Source organism: Poecile atricapillus, chromosome 1, assembly GCF_030490865.1.
Source record: "Poecile atricapillus isolate bPoeAtr1 chromosome 1, bPoeAtr1.hap1, whole genome shotgun sequence".
NCBI classification, from domain to species: domain Eukaryota; kingdom Metazoa; phylum Chordata; class Aves; order Passeriformes; family Paridae; genus Poecile; species Poecile atricapillus.
The window spans coordinates 156,411,085-156,434,450 of record NC_081249.1 but is presented as its reverse complement, the minus strand read 5'-3'; the positions used below and the strand labels follow the sequence as shown (position 1 = coordinate 156,434,450).

General features: G+C 36.4%; 1 protein-coding gene across 5 annotated transcripts in view; it reads left to right on the top strand.

The window, feature by feature from the left end:
• The window catches only part of RALGAPA1 (Ral GTPase activating protein catalytic subunit alpha 1), a 131,264-nt gene that overhangs the window by 60,921 nt on the left and 46,977 nt on the right, over nt 1-23,366 (top strand). For all 5 annotated transcript variants that reach the window (XM_058864628.1, XM_058864605.1, XM_058864620.1 and 2 more), the window contains 10 exons: nt 458-583; nt 1,785-1,843; nt 3,803-3,911; nt 8,303-8,413; nt 9,352-9,420; nt 10,690-10,824; nt 11,463-11,646; nt 19,927-20,791; nt 22,199-22,270; nt 23,215-23,338. In XM_058864628.1, coding sequence (XP_058720611.1) covers nt 458-583; nt 1,785-1,843; nt 3,803-3,911; nt 8,303-8,413; nt 9,352-9,420; nt 10,690-10,824; nt 11,463-11,646; nt 19,927-20,791; nt 22,199-22,270; nt 23,215-23,338 — 1,854 coding nt within the window. The remainder of the gene's footprint in view (nt 1-457; nt 584-1,784; nt 1,844-3,802; nt 3,912-8,302; nt 8,414-9,351; nt 9,421-10,689; nt 10,825-11,462; nt 11,647-19,926; nt 20,792-22,198; nt 22,271-23,214; nt 23,339-23,366) is intronic.

Here is a 23,366-nt window from a genome sequence, read left to right as displayed (position 1 = left end):
TCAAATCCCCCATAGTCTCCTCCAGCTGTCTGTGAATTTTGACTGTTTCTCCCATCAAGCCTTCTCTAACCAGTTATGAAGTGCAGCCATCTGAAGCCTCTGTCAGCTTTCTACACTGTAGTCTTTCCTGTTCAGTGATGCCTCAGTAGTTTTCCACATCATGGTCAATTAGCAGAACTTAAGGCCTGAGCCCAGTTGGCAGCTCAGTCATTTGTAGTCCTAACAATGCTTCTGCCTCCTTTTGACTGTCTTGGAAAATGAGAGCAGTGGTGTGCATGGGTAACAATCCAAAGAGCTGCTGTCTCTGTTTACTCAACTCTGCAGGGGCTCAGAATTTCCAGGAGAAAGCAAATAGCTGTATACAATTTCAGCCATTCTTCTCCTTTAAGGCAGCTAGAAATGTCAGCTTCCTGATTGCAGTAAGAATATATATTTCTCCCTACCTTTTTTTTTTCAGGCACCAAGAGTTGAAGCCCAGGTTCTTTTAGGATCTCTAGTCTGTTTTCCCAACTTATATCATGAACTACCAGCTCTTCACCCAAATATTCCTGACATTGCTGTGTCTCAGTTTACAGATGTTAAGGTAGGAATTTTAACAATATTTGGCTAGTATTCTGTTACCAAATATATGTTTAATATTGTGCTTTTGCGCAAAATACTAAGTTTTTAAGATCCTAAAATTTCTCAAAAGTAATTTCAAATAGATCGTAAGATTCATATTCCCATAAAGTCTTGTCAAACTTTATACTTCTAAACATACATTATAACTGCTATTTACTTAATGATAAAGTATTTTCTTATGTTTGTAGAAGGAAATGATACATTATTTTACCCTTTCAAGCCTCCTCTCACTAGGGCTACTTGCAGGTATCACAGATTTAATTAGCTGAGAAAAGATCATTGAGAGGTTTAAGATTGATTATTTATTTTATTAAGACAATTTTATTTATTTCACAACTGAGAAAAAAATATGCCTGTGTTCCATGGGGCCTTAGAAAATTTCTGTACAGCAGGGTGTTCTGTTCAGCAGTGTGTTCTTTTTTCAAAAGGCAAATATTAAGGAGTCCTTACCTTGTCTATTATAACACAGATAGTGTGATGGTGTACTGAAACTGTACAGAGCTCAGTTTGTGTGTCTAAGAAAGGCTCCCCATAAGTTTTCAAAACTGTTTCAATTTAGGGAGAAATCATGATTTGAGAGCTGCCTTGCTCCTCTTGGGAGACTGATTTTGAATTCCTTCTTTCTCATTTCTGTTGTAGAATGGCTGTTTACTTCAGTTATGTTAAGGGTAGCCTACAGCTTTAGAGACATTTCACTGTAGTTGAGTCAATTATTCTTGAATGGCATTCTTAAGGCACTGTAAGCACTTACTCTGCAACTAGTTGAGAATACTTTTTAAATCAGTTATTTTTTTTTTAAATGCTTGTTTAAACCTCAAAGATTCTTTCTGTCATACCCTTCAGCACTACTCAAGATAGCTTCAGGGAGCCCTTTACTGTTTCTTTTTTTACCCCTGATACTTTTTGCAAATGTTTTGACAAGAATTGGGTAAATGGCTCATCTGCAGAAATTAGGACAGTAACATGTAGGATATTCTTGGGGTGGCACAGTAACAAGTATCTGGGACAGGCTAGACATTTGGAGTAATGATAAGCAAACAGTTAATCTGACCACAACATAGAGACTCAGCTAAGCAATATGCCTGTGTGCACTATAACAATATTTTGATGCTTTCTGTGATGTAGTTATGTGTAAATTAGTGAGTATTTCCTCTTCATTTTAGGAACTCATAATTAAAACTGTGTTAAGTTCAGCAAGAGAGGAGCCGTCTGGTCCTGCACGGTAGGTCATACAAAAAGAGCTTCTACATTGATAGATTCTTTTCTTTATTAGACTGTTTTGAGGTGAATATATTAGAGAGCTTAAAGTAAAGGTTTATTGCATTTTATTAACGGTTTTCTTCAAAACTGTCAAAACTGTGGTCCATTATGTAAATTTGAAATTGCTTGTAATAGAGATATTAAATGAAGAAACTGGGCTGGTCTAGTCCAGTATTCTTTCTAGGATAGTGGCTGATAGGAAAGGATGTTGTAAATAAGGGTAAGAGAATAAGCTTTCCCAGCCTACCCTGATGCTCAGCTCAGGGATTTTCTGGACTAGAGAGTCATTTTTCTACTCCAATTAGGACAAGATTATTTATGAGGGAGGGATAGTTATTTTTTATTCGATCACATTATTTAATTTGAAAAACAGAAACAAACCAGTGTACATGGGTCCTTCTTTACGGTACAAGAAGCAGAAAAAATTGAGTTAAGAATTAAACTAGGAATGGTTACTCTGATGCTTAAACCTAGGCATCTTCATCAAATAAACTATTTCAGAGAGAATAGTTACCAGTTTTCTGTTTCTTAATTTGCTTAGGATTTTGTTCCTCCGTACCCATCTTCAGAAGCATTCAGGTACACAGTCCTGTGTATGGGATTGGAACAGGAATCTCTAATGCCTACCAAGGAAGAGCGCATTTGTGTGCCTTATTTGGAAAGTGCGAATATCTGTTTCCAACTAATATGTTGTTACTTAAACATACTAGAACTACATACCTGAAAAACTACAAACCTGGACAGATCAGTTTATTGAACCTTTAAACACTTTGTAGGAAAACCAAGAGCAGTTTTCAGTAGCCCACTTACCCTTCTTCACTTGAGCTGATAATATTTCTCAACACAGGAAAAGGAGGGAATATCCTGAGATCACATTAATTTAAATTTTCATGGTACAAAATTGCTTTCTAAAAGGCGTAACACACTGCATTTTTCAGTTTTTCTTTCAGTGACAATCTACAAAAGAGGGTAGTTTTGCACTATAATGTACAATTAATTCTTGTATGTATTTTTGCTGTCTGTGAGCATTTTTGTGATTCTATGTAGCCTTAAAATCCTTTTTGTACAGCACAAGCTTCATAGTTACTTCTGTTTCTTTCCTAGCCTACAATTTTTTCTTCCCAGAGGTCATGCATTGCAGGTCACATGATCAGCTTTCTTCTTGTTGATTTTGGATTGCTCTCCAATTTTATCCAGGATTTTGAATTCTGAAGTTGTTTCCAAAAGTTGTAGACTGTGTTCCCGAGGAAAACAGCTAATGGCTCAGAGATTGCTTAAGCTAGCTCCTGAACATCATCCATCTGCTTGTTTGAACACATATATCTAAATACTGTTTACCTTTACACTTCTTTTCTATTTCCTTATTTTAAACGAAGAAACAAAAGTTGATGTATTACTCACAATATATATATTGTCTCTAGGATTCATTTACCCCTCTTCTTCATCCTTGTTTATTGTTCATCTAAAACAATGTGAATGTCTGTGCGAGAGTAACATTCCCCTCATATCTGTGTCTCAGAAGCTCAAAATATGAGCAACCTCTTCTGTTGGGAAGGAGGAAACTCCTACCCCAATTTCTGCTTTGTCTTAAGAAAATATAAGAGTTTTCCATATGTTGATTTCAGGTAATATTTTTCATCAAAACACACATAGAAATGCAGGAGTATTGATGTCTTTTGGATTTCTCAGTTGCTCAGATAGTGCTTCCTCTGCCCTTTCCTCTGCCTTCACCAGCATATTTTGGATTGCTTGCTAATTTTTAAATAAGTTACAGCGCTATGAAGGGTTTTGTGAAGTTGTTTTGGAAATATTAAAAACATATTTGTTGTTATATGTCTTTAGCAAAACATAATGAATCATAAAAATTACACATTCCTGTAGAATGTTTCTCAACAACTTGTCCTCTAACATTGTTTTACAGATGTGTTGCTCTTTGCAGCCTTGGTATTTGGATCTGTGAGGAGTTAGTCCATGAATCACATCATCCTCAGATCAAGGAAGCATTGAATGTGATTTGTGTTTCTTTAAAGGTGAGAGAATTAAATTTTTGCCATGTATATTGCCTTTATATGTAAAAATACTTAGCATTTTCAAAATCATAATGACATTTTAACGTCCTTACTTCACAGTCTCATTTGCCATCCTTACAAAAGAGAGAACTCAGTTTAATGTGTGGGTCTCTGAAATGTCAAAAGCTCTTTACCTTTCTTTAAGTTTGGAGAGAATGGTGTGCTGGGGAATAAGACAGTGAATCTTTATTTTAATATATGTCGCTAGACACTCTTACAGTATTCTCAGAACATTCTGTGTGTGTTCACTTCTGAGTCTGAGTCATTGAATTGTGCAATATTGCTTCTTAGCCCTGGCTAGATATTTAGTGAAAAATGCAGAGTACTTGCACTGTATGCATGAAAGCACTGAGAATGTTTAATTTGCTGTGGTAAAGTCCTTTCCTCTGCTTTTTCCAGGAGCTGCATATTTTTTGTCTTTTTTTCCTTGATGAGTGTTTTTGTTTTCCTACTATTTTAAATCTTTCTGCATTTGTTCCAATTTTATAGAATCATTAGAATATTAGTAAAAACATCTTGTTTTTAAGCAGTTTTCAAATTTGCATGTTTCTGAGCGATAGTTTCAACTTTTTAAATGTTTTCCAGTTTATCTTCAGAACCTTTCTATGTGCTTTTTTTTGCATCAAAATTCTATGAATAGTCTAGTCTTCCTGTATATACAGATTAATAAAAATTGCAGTGTACGCCTGTTACGTATTACTTCTGTCAGATGTTGGGAATTATTATTTTCTTTTAAGCAATGAGAATCTGAAAAATATCTTAGCAGATCATCTGCTCACATCTTGTGAAGCAGGATTTGGGTCTCTGTATAAGGTAGCTGCAGGGCTTTTAGTATTAGACTCTAAATTGCAATTTCCTGTTTTGCAAAATCACGTTCATTCTTTGCAGCTCCACTAATACCCTCTTCCAGGGCTTTCCCCTTGGTTTTTAATAATGCTTAACTTTGGTATTTTATCAAGTTCCTGTGCAAGTTTGGTATAAGGCAAATGATGTTTTTATCTTGCTGCTTCAATTTATCAATATTTGAACTATTTTTAGTCCTGAAATTCGGTCATTTATGTTCTTTTTCTCTGGCGTATTTATTAAACCAATTATTTGTATCTCATTTATATTAAACATAAATTACTTTTTGAATGAGAAAACAAAGATCTTTGTATTTCTACTTTGCTTTGCTTTGTGTTGGCAAAACCATCCAGTGCATGTGGTCTTTTTTTTCAGTTCTGAGCAACTGTATACATTCACAATTGAGTTTAATAAAGAAATGAAAAGTTCATTAATGTGTCATGGGAGAAATAAATTAGCTGTAATTTGTTACGTAAGCAATCTCCTGGCTACCAAGTAGTCAGAGGTTTGAACTCCCAGAATGGATTATTTTCTTATTTTCAGGAGAAATGAATGGGTAGGGAGCTATAGGCCTAGTCCAACTTATTGGGAAGTTCAGTTGAACAAATAACATTGAATGGAAACATTAGCAGCAATTACATGCTTATTTTTGAAATCCCAGAAGCATATTTAGAGCTGCAGTTCAGCAGCTCGCTTTGGATATACCTAGTGCTTCTCTTAGCTGTGTGGCAGTGCTGCTCTGTCTGCTTTAACCTCTGCTGGAGCTTGAGCACAAAGGATCCTAACCAGCCATCCAGACCTATGCTTTTATTCTGCTTCTCTCAAAAATGCTGCAGATACATCACAAAACCATGTTGTACAGACTTAGTTGAATGAGTGCTAAACAATAGGTTATTTTCAGGTATGGACAAGGTTAAATTTCTGATATAACATCCAGAAAGAATAGGCCCTTACAAAGATGAACCTTGTGGTAAAACTACCTTTCCAAGAAAAACCCTGAGAAAAACAGGCTGGGAAACAGGCAAAGTGCCAGTTCATTGCCATATTTTTATTTCCCCCATCAAGTAACTTCTCAAAAATTATGTCCACTAAATAGAAAAGTGGTGAATTCTTATGCTTTACAACACAAGACATTTTCCAGAGACAAAGTATGGCAGCTGGAATGTTCATGGAATCATACAGGTTTTCCAGCCACCTCTGAAGGCTCTGGTAAAAGAAGTCAGAACCAAATTACTGACTTGAAAGGGATAAATAGTTTCATTATCTGAGATGTAGTCAGAGTGAGGCTACTTGAGTTCAGGAAAATGTCCTTCCAGAACCCACAGCTCTCGTAATTGTCTGTTCTAAGGAGGGTTTTTCATGGTTTAAGCCCAACTGGAAATTAAGCACTATGCAGCCACTTGCTCAATCTCCCTTTTTCCTACCCACTGCAGTGGAATGGCAAGAAAAATCAAGGCAAAACTTGTATATTGGGATGAGAACAGTTTAAGAATCCACAGCAAAGTAAAACAGCATAATAATGGTTAATGATAATAAAAAGAGAAGGGAAAAAAACCCCAAGTGATGCACAAAACATTTCCTCACCACCCACTGACCAATATCATTTTCCCAACCCAGACCGAGCCCCTTTCCAGATAATCCCCCCTGTTTATATACTGGGCATGATGTCCTGTGGTGTGGAATATCCCTTTGTCAGTTGGGGTCATCCATCCCAGCCATGCTCCCACCCAGTTTCTTTTGCTCACCTTCTCACAGGCATAGCGTGAGACAAGAAGAAAAAAAATAAACATCCTTAACTTCTGATGAATAGAACTTAGCAAAAAACAAAACATCAGTGTGTCATCAACACCATTCTCATTCCAAATCCAAAATACAGCGCTGCAACAGCTACTTAGAGGAAATTAACTCTACCCTAGCGACAGCATTCTTTTGAAATGTGATATATTGACTGTGCTAGGGCAGCTTTCTGAAGCAGATGAAGGATTTGATCTATTTCGGCCAACCCCCATATTCTTGATCAAAACTTCCTCCGTGATGCTTTTCCCACGAATGAAAAAAATTAAGTGTGCAAGATTAGATTTTAAATTTATTCATATTCATTATTTTACACACTTTATCCTTTATGTGAAATTTATGTCTCTGCTTACTTTTGTTCCTTTATGAAATTTTAAAAAAATTCTTTTAAACTAGAGGAAAAAAGGAAGTTAACTGATTTGTGTAAACCAGCCTTAAAAAATTATTCAATCTTCATTTTAGAACCCCTTTAGAAAAAGAACCATTAAAAATTTAATAATTTAAGAACAGAAATGCTTTCTGTTTTAAAGTAGTGAATGGCCAGTTATTCAGTGACTCTGAAAAGTCTCCAGGTCTTTTTCTCAAGTAATTTTTTCTTACTTTCAGTGATCTGGATACACTGTATTAAACTACCCCAGTTTGTCCACTCCATTTTTCTTCTCCGGTGATTTTGGGGTTTTTCTGCAAGCTTGTTATGATGTTTTGAGCAATCTGGATTTCATCTCAAGTTCTGTAAACAAATTGTTATGCTTTCAGTCATTTTTCTGTTTTTTTTGGTGCTGCTCAAGCTTGAGTGTTAGAATCTGTACTCCGCTGACTGTGCTCTTACAGAGTTCTTTCGCAGCATTGAGTGAGTGTGTCTCATGAGGGATAAAAAAGTAATGATATTCCTGTCATAAAGTCTGTGAAGATTTGGAGGTGTGAGATGTTTACTGTTTTGAGCTAAAAGCCAACAATAACATGAAATGGCATCCACTGAGAAACAGGGAAAGTCAGAAGAAGAATTAACTACCCATTGTGCACTCTGGTTTTCATCTCCCTGGGTGACTTGCAAGAGCCATTCATGGTCCTTCTTTTTGCTTACATAGATACATACCACAGTTAAAAACATGGAAATTAAAACTTCATACTCCAGACTTTTCCTTATGCTTGTACCATTTCTTTTCAAAACTTTAAATGTAAAAATTGATGGCTCTGCTTTGATAAGAAGCACTGACCCAGAACAGAGTCTTCTTTGAGTGTATTTTCAGTTTAAGTTTTTGCCTTTCAAAAATTTTATTCTAAATTGGGCATGTGGCTCTTCACCTGCCTTGATTCTCAGCAAAGACCTCTGACTTCAGAACTGGATCCTTGGGGGACTTTGCAGTGATTCATTGATATTAATTAAGGCAACAAGAAATTAGTTCTTTCTTCCGGGCTTCATGATACTGTACTAACCAGTCTCAAGTTACTTAGGAGACACCTCTCCCCTTTCTGGTGTGCAACTCACTGGATGTCTGTCCCAAAACCTTGGTGTTAGCTGCTAACATTTGTTTATGATTATAAAATAATCCCTTTAGAGTTTTGTAAAATTTTATTCTGTTCCTCTGGTAAACAGATGCTTAAGGAACTATATGTATAAAGCTACCAGTGAAATTTGTGACCAACCTACCACCTAATGTACTCTTATATAAAATCATTTTGTCATTGTTACTGTGCTATGTTCTCTTTTCTAGTTTCCAAATAAAACAGTAGCCCAAGTTGCCTGCAGTATGTTGAACATGCTAATACATTATGTCCATAGACTTCAATTGTATCAAGCTGATTCACCTTTAAGAATTATTCAAGTAAGTATTTTTTTTTAATTGAAATTTTATATTATTTAAAATTAAACACTGGAATGTACTACCCTAAAATTAAACACCTGAATATTGAGAGTTATTACGTTGAATTAGTATAACCATAATCTTACTTAACACTAGCAGTAGGGAATTGCAGCACACTTAACTTCCTTACTCCAGTATTGACATGTAATGTGTCTACATCTTGCCTATATTTCCTCAGAGAAAAAGTGTCATGAGAATGTTGTCAGTAAAGTACTTTTTTTTTTTTAATGTTAGATATCTTCAAGCATGTTTATTTAAGTTCAGGGGGAAAATGATTGCTTAAAATATGGGTCTGCAATTGTATTTTTCATGAAAGAGTTTCAGTATAAAGCAAATAAATAAGTTTCAATAAGCTTCCCATAACAAGGAGGTAGACTTATGGCCTCTGTGAGTCTGAACCACAGAGAAATGACAAAGTGCTCCCAGTTTCTTTTCATATGAAAGCTTCTTAAGAGATACAGCAAGCATTTCTGTGCTCCTCTGGAGACATATTTTTGATAAGATAGAGACAGGGTGTATTCTGGTTGTCCTGAGAAATAATGTAGCTCAGATAGCACCATACATAAACCAGCAGCAGATTTCTTCCTGCATCCTGCATGTTTGTTGAGTCACCTTCTTTTCATGCCTGAATATTTGAGGTAGCTGTGTAATTTCATTGTCCTTAATGCACCTACCTCAGTCAAACAGAACATACTCCTTCAATGTATTCTGCAAAACTCAATTAAAAATGCTTTTATTAAAAAAAAAATGTTAAGGAATACTGTAACTTGTCTCAAAGTACTTGTAATAGAATTTAGCCATGAATCTAGTATCATGTTAGATCTACCTGCTTAAAAAAGTATTTTAGACTTAAATATTTAGGTTCTATTTTGTAAAAGAAGTATGGTGTATTTCCCCAGATTCTGATAGCAACTATTACACATCTGCTACCCAGTACAGAAGCTTCCTCTTATGAGCAGGACAAGAGGGTAAGTGTTTTTCATTTCTAGTACTTTCTGCCTCCTGAAAGCTGTGTCTCTTCTGAATTAGCTTTGCTGTGGGGCTCATTGGGTCATTTAAATTTAGGAAGTTTTGGTGCAGTTTGTTGCTGACAGCTCCATCATTTTGGGCTCCCATTCCCACAAGGAGCTGGAGTTCATCTGTTGCTCATTTTGGTCTTCAGAACTCTGTTTCATTTTCTGTCTCTGTTCACAAGAAGTCAGGGGCTATTGTAGACGACACTCATATGCCAAGCCACCCACTTTTCCACTTGAGGATCCTTTCTGTAATTGACCAAGTTTCCCCATGAACTACTGTCGATCATGGTACATCAAATATCATATTAAAAATTGTCTTATCTATTTTGACAAATGTAGTCCTAATGGGTTTCTTAAAAATTGGTTAAAAATAAAAAGACTCAGTACCCTTTGTCATTAGGTTTATTATACTTTTGAGGGACAAACTTGGAATGTATTATGTGAAATGAGTAAATTAGATACATGGATTTTTTTAAAGACTTATATTTTACCTTGAGAAATATTTTAGAGAATCTTGCAGATATTTATCTTAATTGTGTTCTCTTCCACAGCTGAGTTTTAAAAATCAAAAACAATCATTTGGTCATTAAGTTATTGATGGTTTGGTGTGGATTTGTGTCTTAATCTAATTCTGTTCTAGAGTCAGTCAAAACATCCCAAGAGGGAGTTGATTCTTTTGCTAACTGAGTAACCTACAATACAGAAAGTAGTTAGATTTCTTTCAGATGATACCTGGTGCTACGTAACATTATTGATATGTTGTGAAAGACACTATGTGTTATTTATAAAGCACTAAATACAGGTGAATTGGTTCCATTTTGTGTAATCCTTGATTCACTTTGCAGTGAAATTTATGTGCAAAATGGGTCATCAGCGTTAACTGAACATGTGTTACCTGTCATTTTAAAAACAACACCCTAGAAATCAATCTTGAAAACTGTGGGTATCTTCTTAAGTATATCTGCTCATGGAGATCACCCGATGAGAAACTGTTGAATGGATGGTCTTTGTTAAAGACCTCAGTAGCCAAAATTTTTACTGATGCTGTAGGTTTTGAAGATACAGTCGTTAACAAGTGGGACTTGCCATTACTGCAGAAAGTTGACTTTACTGAATTGAAAAAAAAAATAAAAAGGCAAAACAGAGAAATAAAATAAAGTTATAAACATGAAGTAGCAGGTGCTGGCTTAATTGATTTGTAATGGAAAGTGTCTTTTCCAGTTGGTGGTTTCTTTACTTCTGTGCTTATTGGATTGGATAATGGCCTTGCCATTGAAGACTTTGCTGCAGCCTCTTCATACTACAGGAGCAGAAAATGATAAGACTGAAAGATCTGTTCTTAATTGTATATATAAGGTACATGTTTCTTTGCTCACTTATTAAGAATTTGGAGGTAGTGTCAGTTTTCATGGAAATGAAGGCAAAAGTTTTCTGTAAGCTGACCTCCATGTAGATTTTGTTTTACATTTTGAATGGTTAACCAAACCTTTTTTTTATATCATATGGATTGCAGATGCTTGTATTGTAGAAGGCTAATTATACATTTAATACAGAAGGATGTAACTTTTATATATCAAGCAATTTCATTTAACACTAAGCTAAGCAAAAAGCACTAAGTTACAATTACTGTCTTTAGGAACACAGGAGAAAGGGGTTTTTATCCTTTTTGCAAGGGAAGGGGATTAAAACCTCTAGCAGCTTAGACCTAGCATATGTAATTAAAGAAGATAGGAAATCTAAAAATAAAGGTAGCCTAATGATTTTTTTGTAAGTTTTGATTCTTTATTGTTAAATTCCACTTTGGTGGTAATAATTTTCTTTGCAGACCAGAGTTTGTTTCTGTAAACATTAAGCATCTAAAATTTTCCAACGTTTCATCATGTCTTCTAACAAATCGATTTTCAAAATGCAAATAAAAATAAACTTAATTTCTTATAAAACTATAAAGCATAAACTTCAGTAGTTAATGTAATGAAACTCTGGTTTTGTTCTAGGTTCTGCATGGATGTGTCTATGGGTCTCAGTGTTTCAGCAACCCGAAATATTTTCCTCTAAGCCTTTCTGATCTGGCATGTATGGATTATGATCCTTTTATGCATTTAGAAAGCTTAAAGGAGCCAGAGCCACTGCATTCTCCAGACTCGGAGAGGTCTTCTAAACTTCAGCCAGTCACTGAAGGTTTGTCTAATTGCCTAAATACATTTTTTTTCCAAAAGATTTTGTGTTGGTTTTCAGTACTGAAGGGTTAGTGTAAAGCACAGGTTTTTGGCTATGTGTAGACACTAGGTAAGAACCATTAGTATGGAATGAGCAAATGTAATCTTGAGCAATTACTATTTGATTAACTGAAATAGGTATGTTCTGAACAACACCAAGATCGATATGGTATAGATTCTTCCATGCTCTGTGTATCAGCAGAAGTGTTAATTATTGCAACATGGATAAATGTTTCATTTGTTTCATTTGTTTCATGCTTTTCATTTTACTTTCAGTAAATAAATTTGATTTTTTCTTAATTTTGCTCCTTTTGCTAGGAGTATTTTAGATTTTTATTCCAGTTTGACATTGCAATATTGAATGCTTTCTATGAATTTTTTTAGCCTGTCATAATTTGTCGTTGATTTCTTTATGTGCTGCTTAAAACAGCAGATTTGTCTAAAACAGCAGAATTTTTCTCTCATCTGGTTAGAACCTTAGGAGACATGGGAATTAACGTTTTCTTCACAACTCAAAAATAAAAATAAAGAATCAAGAATCTAATCTACAGAGGACTATCATGTTTAATGCAGTGTATCTAGTAAATATCAAATAGCTACATAGGGAAGAAAATTGAAAAAGATGAGATTAAGATATGAGCAACTCAGTGTAGTGCTATCCTGCCTCTGTATTAAGTTGTTCCATTTAGGCTTTTTTAAGGGTATTAAGAACCAGATAAATGCAGCAGTTCTTTGTAGCAGCTGTGTGCTAACAGCAGGTGATTTTGTGGTCTGTAGTGACTACGTGCTGTTTTTTATGTAGAGAAAATGGCTAATCATTGTGCCCTTGTCTAAGGCATGCTTCATCATCCTCAAGTACTTTTTTGGCTAAAGAATTCTAAACATAGAGCTGTCCCCTAATAAGCTCAGTATTGGATTGAACAAGTCTGATCTGAGAACTACTGGCAGGAGGAGCTGTAATTATTAAATTTACTGAAGAATGAAGCAAGGTACTATAGTTGGCTTTTCGTCAAATGGCTGTGGCCTTATTAGTAAAAAGTAATCATCTGCAGGGTCAGAATGAAAGAGGCTTTGAAGGATTCATTCTGTCCTAATTACAGTCTCACCTATACATATTATGTAAAGCTAATATTTAAAGCATTTGCCAAAATTTACTTCCACTGCATGTTCTATTACAGTGTAGTGAATAGTAGTAGCTTTTTATGCCTGGCATCTTTTGTATTCCATAATAATCTGTAATTATGGGTTAGAAGCAAATGCTGTGTGTCTTTTTTAATCTGACAATCTGAAAAGACAACCCTGAATAGATTTCTCTTTAAATGAATATGGTTGCACAAAGCCTTAGCATCAATATCTTCATTTTGCATTTCCAACCATGATCTTTTCTTTTATGATTTCTTGTTAAATTTCTTAATAAAAGTAATTTCAGATGTTCTTTTTATCTCTCCAGATAAATTAAGTTTCAGGGTTCTGGAATTGTAAGTTAGACTGTGAAATTTAATTGGCAGACTACAGCATTACAATACAACCCTGGTTCTGCAACCTTGGCACTTCTAGTCCCCATTGCCAGGCAGAGAATAAAATTGGCAGTGCTTAACCGATTGCACAGCATCTGTTCTCCCTGCCATTGTTGGAGTAGTGAGAGGAGTAAAACTAGCGGCTAACAACCAGTCTGGGTCTCTGTCAAGACAGAGGGTCAATTACTACAAGCTAGCAGCAGAACAGTATGCCAATGGGTCAGCATCTTTTAGTAGAGTGAAAGGGCTATCATAGTATCTTTTTTTAAGGAATGGAAATGAGCAGGGCAGAAGTAGGGAATTCAGGGAAGTTCTACAAAGACACAGTAGGAATTACAAGACTCTTTCCTTAGGTCACAAACAAAGCTGAAAGTGCTGAAATGACAGAATTCTTAAGACAGGGTGCTTTAATAGACGGGATTGATTTATCCTGTTCTGCCTCCATTGTTCAAGGTCAGATCCATCACAGCTTTTGTGGATACTTAGCCACAGCATAATGTGGCATGAGACCAGGAAGATACAGGACTTAGAGTGACACAGCTGTGTAGTGGAGACAGGATCTACTGAGAGGTGTGGAGCAAGCCGTGCAATAAACAGCAGGGCAAAGGTTTCTTAAATCCTCTGGGAACAGGTGTATGTCAATAAAGAAGATTATTATTGGCCTCTCTTTCAGTAACTTTCCAAGTTCTGTCTCTCACAAGGAAGCTCTTAACCTAGGATTATCTGTAAAACTGTCTTTGTTATCCTTTCTGTCAATGGTAAGGTGGTAGATTTTACTATGAGATACACAAAGAATAACTTGGAAATTAGATGTTAAGCATATTAAACTGTTATATTTAAACCAGAATGAACTTTTAGCAGCTCCCCGTAAGGAATATCAGTAGAAAGCTTTTATTGCATCATCAGAACTTGCAGACAGCAAGTCCATCCAGACTAGCTGCACAAGCTTAATTCACTGTAATCTGTTTCATTTCTTTCTGATTGTACAACAAGGCCTTGTGGCTCACTTTGTGTTTGAAAGCACAAAATGGCCCTGAACTACGCAGTTCTTTTATCTTTATACCTATTTTTACCCAATTAACAATAGACGCATATATTATTTTTCTTAATGACCCAATGACCCATCACCTGTGTGCTGTACTGCGGCATTTTCTAACCAATCACTTACTATTACCCAAAAACCTCTAGAAGAAGAACATGAAGAAGAAAGAAGAAGGAAAAACAACATTCTAAATCCTCCATCTTGCCTTCTGCTTTCTAAACTAACTTAAACTTTAAACTAACCTTTTCACCCAGTGACTTAAGAAATTCTCTAATCTACACACACTTCTAGCTATTCTATCTAACTTTAACAGTTGTTCTTGTGTATCACCATGAAAACATGCTCATGAATTTCATATTGTATGAAATTCAGTGTTCTTCTGGATCTTGGAACTAAGTATCAGAAACAAGGGCACACACTCTGTGTCTCAGACTCCAACAATCTGAGATGCTTTCATACATCTGAAGAATCACCTGGATTTGTCTATGTGAAGACTGATGAACTGTTCCTCTAGTTGGTGTCAGCAGCAACCTTCTCTAGGTACAGTACAGGCATACAAATGGTGATGGTGGTGATTTGACCCTGGCTGGATGCCAGCTGCCCACCAGTGTTGCTCCGTTATTCTCCTCCCCATCTGGGCAGGGGAGAGAAAATATAACAAAAGGCTTGTGGGTTGAGATAAAGACAGGAAGAGATCACTCACCAATCACTGTCATGGGCAAACCAGATTTGACGTAGGGAAATTAATTGAATTTATTACCGAGCAAATTAGGATAGGATAATGAGAGATAAAACCAAGTCTTCAAAACATCATACCCCTACTCCTCCCTCCTTCCTGGGCTTAACTTCAGTGTAAATCTCTACCTCCTCCTTGTCCCCAGTGGTGCAGGGGGATGGGGTTTGGGGGACTGCAGTCAGTTTACCACACATTGTCTCTGCTGCTCCTTCCTCCACAGGGGAAGGACTCCTCATGCTCTTCCCCTGCTCCAGCATGGGACCCCTAACACGGGAGATTTCTACAACCCAAGTCCTTCCCATGGACTGCAGTTCTTTATGAATGCTCCATTCTGGGTCCCCTATTTTTCTGGGTCCTGTAGGCCCAGGCTGCTCCAGTGTGGGTCCTCCACTGGGTCACAAGTCCTCCCAGCAACCCTGCTCCAGCATGGGCTACTCTCCACAGCACCACAGCTCCTGCCAGAGCCTGGTACAGTGTGGACTTTCCACAGGATCACAGCCTCCTTTGGGCACCCACCTGCTCAGGTGTGGGGTCCCCAGAGGCTGCAGGTGGATCTCTGTTCCACTGTGAGCCCCATGGGCTGCAGGGGCACATCCTGTCTCACCATGATCTGCACCAGAGGCTGCAGGGAATCTCTGCTCTGGTGTCTGGAGCACCTCCTGCCCCTCCTTCTTCACTGGCCTTGGTGTCTGCAGAGTTGCTGCTTTCACATATTCTTGCTCTGCTCTTCTCTGGCTGCAATTTGCTTCTGCCCAATAATTATTTTTTTTTTCCTTCTTAACTCTCTTGTTCCAGAGGCATTACTTTCATTGCTGATCAGCTTGGCCTTGGTCAGCAGCAGGTCCAACTTGAACCTGGCTGACATTGTCTTAATCAGACACAGGGGAAGCCTAGCAGCTCTTCAGAGAAGCCACCCCTGTAATCCCCACACTACCAAAGCCTTGCCACACAAACCCATTGTTCTCATTAACTGCACCTAACTAACCAGCTTAGATGTTCCCAAGCCAACCTGGATTGTGTAGTGCCACAATCTGCTAACTTCTGATTTTTTCCGTTTCATTTCAGGACCATCAACATATATGAAGGAGAATATTTTTTTGCAATTATAGACAAAAACATTTTGAAAGCTATTCTTTATAGATCTCAAATCTGTTAGAGATAGTTGTGATTGGAAGGTACTAGCAACATTACATGGATACAGTGATCTATCAGTTACTGATTTCATTGCTTTTTCCCCCGTTACTCATATTTCTCCAAACATATTTTAAACTCTTTTGCATACATTGAATTTCTTTCAAACATTTTTCAATTTCTAATGAAAATGTTTTCCTTGCCTGATGTTTAGTCTTAGCATTTATTTAAAAAGTAGAAATATAAAGTACTTTTCATTTAAGGCTTTGCTGTTCGCCATTTTACTGAAAGGACACAAAATGCACACTTTAAAAAGAATACTTTATACATAGTGCATCCAGATTAACACAGTTTGTGTTTTATGGGGAATATTCTAGAGATGGGTTCCCTGTTGTTGCATGTCTATATAGCTGGAGTTTCAAATTAGAAAGGAATGAGACTTGTTTAAATTAAGGTAAAAACAGGAAACTAAGCTAAGAGGAACACTCTAAGGCTCCCTCTAAACATAATGATGGAAAAATAAGTGCTTTTAGAGAGTGATTCATCCCATTGCTCCAATTTGAGATTAATCACAGGTCATCATTCTTTAGACAGCTAAAAGGATGAGGAGAGTTAAATTCCACATTCAGTCATTACTTTTTACATCTACTACATAACCATAATTGTTTAAAACTGCTCAGCCAAAGTTGAATTAAAAAGGTAACAGCACATCTTAAGGAAACTTGGGAATCCTTCATTCATGCCACAGATACAAATTAGTTGTGATGGACCTTCAGCCCTTCCACAAAAGAGGTAGTTTCAAGACTGAGAAAAAGAAATAGTATAACATCCTTCTAGTAAATTACCAAATGATCATGTACACATTTAAATTACATTGCCCAAGACAAGAGGCAGTACCATTGTAAAGAAAGCAGTGATGTGTTCTCTCAGGAAGACAGATCAACAAAGCGGTGAGCTGGACTGCCTTAATGTGTAATGATATGGCTTAGTTTGTAGAATTCGTGGTAAAGCTCTGATGGCTTGCATTGTTACCTATTTTCATTTGCCCTCCAGAAGCAAGGAGCATGGTTTAGATACTCATTTTAAGGTTTTAATATATTGACTGTCCAGTTATTCCTGATTGAGGAGATGTGCTTCTAGGAATAAATTAAGTTGCAAAATTAATTTAAAATTTTCATAATTTCAAAATGTATTACTAGGCTTAGGATTTTTCCTTTTTTATTCCTGGTGAAACCATCGCCAAAATCTGATTTTCTGTGTGGCAAAAATGTTTCAAGATTGCTTTATTTTATTTTAACATAACAGGTTGCATCTTACAATCTGCTCTTCAGTATACTTCTCTTGATACTTCTAATTTAAATTTTCTGTGTCATTTTTAGATCAACAGCACTGTATTCTGAGAGGAGACTCAGATGCAGTGTTTGCATTTTATAAAACAATGACAGATTTATGATTTTAGTTCAAGTGCAAAGTTTTCAGGGAAAGGCTGTATTAGAACTGAGAATGGATCTTCCAAATTTAAATTAATTTTTCCCTTCTTCATATCACTGTGTCACCTTTCTTTTCCATATGTCCCTTTGGCTCCTAAGGGAGTAAATTCACACACACAGGCACAAAATTACCATGGTCAGGTTTAAGTTCTTGAGGGTTTGCCACACAACAGTCAAAGTAATAGCATATGCTAGAAGGTCCTTATTTCTTCAGGTTTCTCAGCAGAACTTAAGAAGGGGCATTTAACCATTATAGGGTGGGACTTCAGATATCTGGGAAGCTTGTGTGTCTCTGCTCCTGGGAACCTGGGAAAAAGCCTTACCCTCTTTATCTGTGCAGTGGCAAGTGCTAAATACTTGGTATAAGTATCCTGATGAAGATGGGCCACCCTGTGCATTGTCCAGGTGCTAGTCAGTAATGTGCTGATAAATGATTCTTCAAGCACCCAGTTTATTTTCTCTTTATTTTGTATAAAATCTGCTTCCAGTTCCTTCTTAAATTTCAGCAGATGGCACTATAACTTAATTTCCTTGTATACTGCCAATATCTGGACACTTAATTCAGCGTCACTGAATGTTTTTCTATTTGTAGATTTTAAACCTTAAGAAGGCTATAGATGATATAATCTCTAATATGCTTATATTAATTCTCAAGGCATTAATTTATTAAAATACTTGACTAGATATGAGTTTTGTAATTGTGTAAATGTTATGTTGATTTTGTCAGCTATTAAATGGATGAAATGTTTCCCTATTTGCAGTTCAGATGAAGTGCTTCCTAAAGGAAGAGAATAGCCAGAATCCCAAACATCTCTTACTTGCTAAACCCCTACTTTTTAAGGGGAAAAAAAAGGCAAATACATACTACCTGTTTATTTTTGCAGTTGCCGAATGCATCCATCTTCAGAAACTGAAGATCTGTAATGGCAGTCAGTATGCATCACAAATTTGCCTTTATTTTTCCAGTTAAACCAATTAAGACATCTGAAACTGCAAAAATAAATTTGTTTATTAAATATTAGGTTTTGCAGCTTATGAATATCCAAAGTAAAGGGAGATTAATTCATTATACCTTACTTCTATACCCAAGTTACATATTCTCAGTTAATACTGAATGAAAAAGTGATGTCATTCAGAACATTCTGGTTTAATGGATTTTGGTGAGGAAGAAGATGGGAAGTGTTTGCAGTAGTTTTCAATGTTTAATGTAATTTAAAATATATGATGTAATCCTAAGGAGTACAGTTTTTTGATCTTCCTGTTATAAATCCCAAATTCAGGGTATCCATGCCCAGTTGCAGGAGAAAGGATACAGAAAACAAGTACTTTGCCATTTTGATCTTGTTCCCTCTTCCACCAGTCTTATTCTGCAGTCTAATATTTTTGTTTATGTGTTTTCCAGTGGGTCCCCTGAAGCAGTTGACGGTTCTCTGCCTGAGAGAGTTGCTTTGTCCAGCTCATGTACTTCACGTAGAGTGGACTTGATAAAAATAATTCAATAACAATATAGTACTGGGTTAGCTGGGTGTGATACAAACATTAAAAATACCTTTTGTGAATTTAGATGACATAATGTGCAAGTGGAAGGCATGCAGTGCAGAAGGAGATGGCAAAAACTATATTGAAATACCAGTGCATCTCACAGGATGAATTTCACATAAGATGGGCACAATTAACTTTTCTCTCCTTCCCAAGGTTTTCTAACCTGAAATTTCGTAAAACACGGTTGTGACATGAGATTTCCTTTCTGAAAATTTTGATAATGTTAGATCATGTTCGATATAAACAGCCTGGTCTTTGATTTTGTACTTTAAAATTATCCAGTGCTATTCTCAAGCTAACCTACAGCTATATGCTCCCCAGGGAAATTAAGATGGATTAGATCTTTTGTGCATCCATCTTCCTTTGTATTTCTCAGCGTAATGATGTGTATAAATATAAAAATACACTGCAGTTGGAATGGACATCTTGCACCACAGTTAGGATCTCTACTTCAACAGCAATTCAAGATTTACTTTCACTAGATAAGAAATTGTGTATTTTAGAAGAACAGTGCTGATAACAAAGCTATGACAAAGGAATTGTGATCTGTAGACATAGACGTGGCTGTAAAAAAATGAAGATGCTTCTTTAACTGTTTTAGGATTTTTCATGCTATTTATATACAAGAACAGTGGTCATCAAAATACATATATTTCCACTATTGAGTCGCATGTATCCTCAGGTTGCAGTGCTCAGTCTCTCAGGAATAGACCAAAAGAAACACATAAATCTCAGTGTTGTTTTCTGAACTCTTCTTTTAAAACCTGTGCTCTTTCTCTTGCAGTGAAAACTCACATGCAACAAGGATTAATTTCTGTTGCTGCTCGTACTGTGATAACACATCTAGTCAACCACTTAGGCCACTATCCTATGAGCGGAGGTCCTGCTATGCTGACCAGTCAAGTATGTGAAAACAATGACAATCCATACAGTGAAAGTCCTGAGCTTTCTCCTGAACTTTTTGAGAACCCAAATCTTCAATTCTTTGTATTAAACAATACTTCCTTGGTGTCTTGCATACAAATCCAAGCAGAAGATGACATGCCTGGGGGAGGACTGTCTGCTGGACTTGCATCAGCTAATTCAAATGTTAGAATTATAGTACGTGATCTGTCTGGCAAATACTCATGGGATTCGGCCATTTTGTATGGACCATCATCTTTATGTGGATCTTCACAACCAACATCTTTTGCACTTTCATTATCTCAGCAAGATAAACCAGAAGATGTTATTTCATCTTTTGAGCATGTGGACGATGTATCTGCAAGAGATGGAATTACACTCCAAGTTAAAAGGAAATTCAGAGACACTGTACCAACGTGGGATACAATTAGGGATGAAGAGGATGCTCTTGATGAGCTACTGCAGTATTTAGGTGTTACAAGCCCTGAATGCTTACAGAGAACTGGTGTTTCACTCAACATCCCTGCTCCTCAACCAGTCTGCATCTCAGAAAAGCAGGAGAACGATGTCATCAATGCAATTCTGAAACAGCACACAGAAGAGAGAGAGTTCGTTGAAAAGCATTTCAATGATGTAAATATGAGGGCTATGGAGCAGGACGAGCCAACCTCACAAAAGCCACAGTCAGCATTTTACTACTGTAGATTACTTCTCAGTATACTGGGAATGAATTCATGGGATAAAAGGTAAAACAACTCATATTTTAACAGCTTCTTATAAGGAACTGTGCTGTTCTTACCTTGATCATAGATTTTGTGAAGCCAGCAATATTCCAGGCCAGTTAACAAAAGAGAGAGGATGTGCAGCTAAGGGCTAAATGGCAGCTTTATTCTGCTTTTCAGCCTGTCATTTAGAGAAACAGAAAGGAGGAATCTGTTGCATTTTCTGTGATTCATATTCTTTCCTTAGAAAGTGTTTGAAGGCAAATTGAAGGAGTGATGTATTTTCTTTGCATCCCACGTATGTTGCTGCAAAAATCGTTACCTTTCGATGTCAGAATAATACTCAGAAAGTGTCATATTTTCAGCTATTGTGTTGCTGGACAGTGTCCTGCTGCTTTGTCTGCTAAAAGCATGCTTGCATGCAGCCTCAAAGTCTTGGATGTGTATTAGCTAATGAGAAAGATGTGTCCCCTACTATTTATTTTGACATTGGCTGTGCTTGAGTACTGTTTGAATATTATTTAGAACAACAGGAGAGAAGCCATGTTCAATTACAGAAGTAATGTCTCTTTACATTATTTTTTTTGTGTGGGTGTACTTAAGTGCATGTCTGCATATACATTGGTGCATGTACAAATAATACCATCCTAGAATTTATGGGTCTTTCTGAAATCTTTTTCTGCCATTGCTTTCAAATTCCATATTAGAATTATTGATATATTTTCCTACTATGAAGGGAAATGGATATTCAGTATACTGAATATAACAAAAATAATCTGTGTCACTGAGGTACCACTGGAATCAGACAAAATGTTGGCGTTATAACCCTTCTTACTTGGGTCTTTAATTCCTCAAGGCAGTCTGGTTTTGAACAGGACTGCTCTTAATTCCTCAGTGTTTTGTGGGAAACATCTTAAGCACAGTTAAAAAGACATGAAAACTGCCTTTCTTTCACTAACATATTGGTTTCGTTTTTCATTTAAATTGTTACAGCTGGCTGGGTGATTACTGAGCTAAGTTCTGCTCTGCAGTTCAGGGCAGGAAAAGTTCTGTGTTGAATGCATCAGCTCCCTACAACAGTAGACTAATGGGAGTGTCTTTTGTCACTAAACATATGTATTTTATGGTTCTTCTGTAGAGAAGAAATAGATCCCAGGCAGATTCAATGGGTTGACAGAAGAAAGTGGAAAGAAATAAAGGTTATACTCAGGGCTGTAATGAATATAGAAGACTTCCTGGACTAAGGAAAACTGCTTGTATACTTTTTTAAAGATGTCGTAATTTTTATATATTAAGAAAGGACTGTTGAAAAGGCAGAAGCATTTGTTGACTGTTCCTGAGTGGACCTGGATATGTTGTTGTACCGTTCTTGTACTGTTCTGTATCCATCAGTGAAGAGGTAATAAAAGAGTTACAAATTTCTCTGTTTAGAAGGAGCTTTCATCTCCTGAAGAAAAATGAGAAGTTACTTCGAGAACTCAGAAATTTGGACTCAAGACAATGGTAAATTCTTTTAATGACTGCTTACTTACTTGCTTTAAGTGTACTTTTACTCAAATGGTTCTAATTGCATAGATGTAAGAGTTGAGCTGACTTTTTTAATAGTTATTTTAATTATTAATGTATTTTACATTGTATTGTAATTTTTTCTGTTATATTGAAGTTGCACTGGTTTTATTTGTAGGGTCAAATTCTGCACGTAGAATACCATGAGATAAACAAATTTCAAAAGAACTTATGAGCATTTGTATATGCATAACATTTAATTATTTTAAAACTTTGATATATTACAGTCTCCGCATTTTAAGCTTTGATTGATTGTTTAGCTGTTTCAAATGGTCCCAGTATTTGAAGGCATGGACCTTTAGTTGGAATTGTAGCACAGAATTAAAAACTGACTCGTTTTTGTAGAAGCTGAAACAAAACCTAGCAGAAGTTTTAGAAGCGTGAGAAACCCTCTCCACTTGTTCCAATGTCTAACAACAACCTGTCAACGGAAGACATTTAAATGATGATCATCTTTAAAAAATATGTAAAGATTCCTCATTCAGTTGCACAAGCTGCATTTCCACAGTGTTCAGAAGTGTTGTTAATGGGCAATGCAGTGTGGATAATGCCTGCATTACACATAGTTTTGCCCATGTCAAAAGCCCACCTATTCCATTAGCAATTGGTACATCCAGCACAATCCTGCATCTTAGAAGTGATGAAAGGGGGAAATGCTGCTCATGTATAGCAAAACTTTAGGCTCTAGAGAAGATGACATTAGAAAGAACAGAATGAGAATATGAAAATATAGGGGATATCAAAAAGAAGCTATATAATTGTACTGTAATTCCACTATGCATTTTTTATGCTTTAGAAACCAAGCTCTGTGTGTATTGCTTGCATATTTTCATTTCATATTAGTTAAGGCACTGTCATGCAATGACCATTCTGTTTTACAGCCGAGAGACACACAAGATTGCAGTGTTTTATGTTGCTGAGGGGCAGGAAGATAAACACTCCATTCTTACGAATACTGGGGGAAGTCAAGCCTATGAGGATTTTGTAGCTGGTCTTGGCTGGGAGGTATTTATTAAATATTTTTATCCTAGAT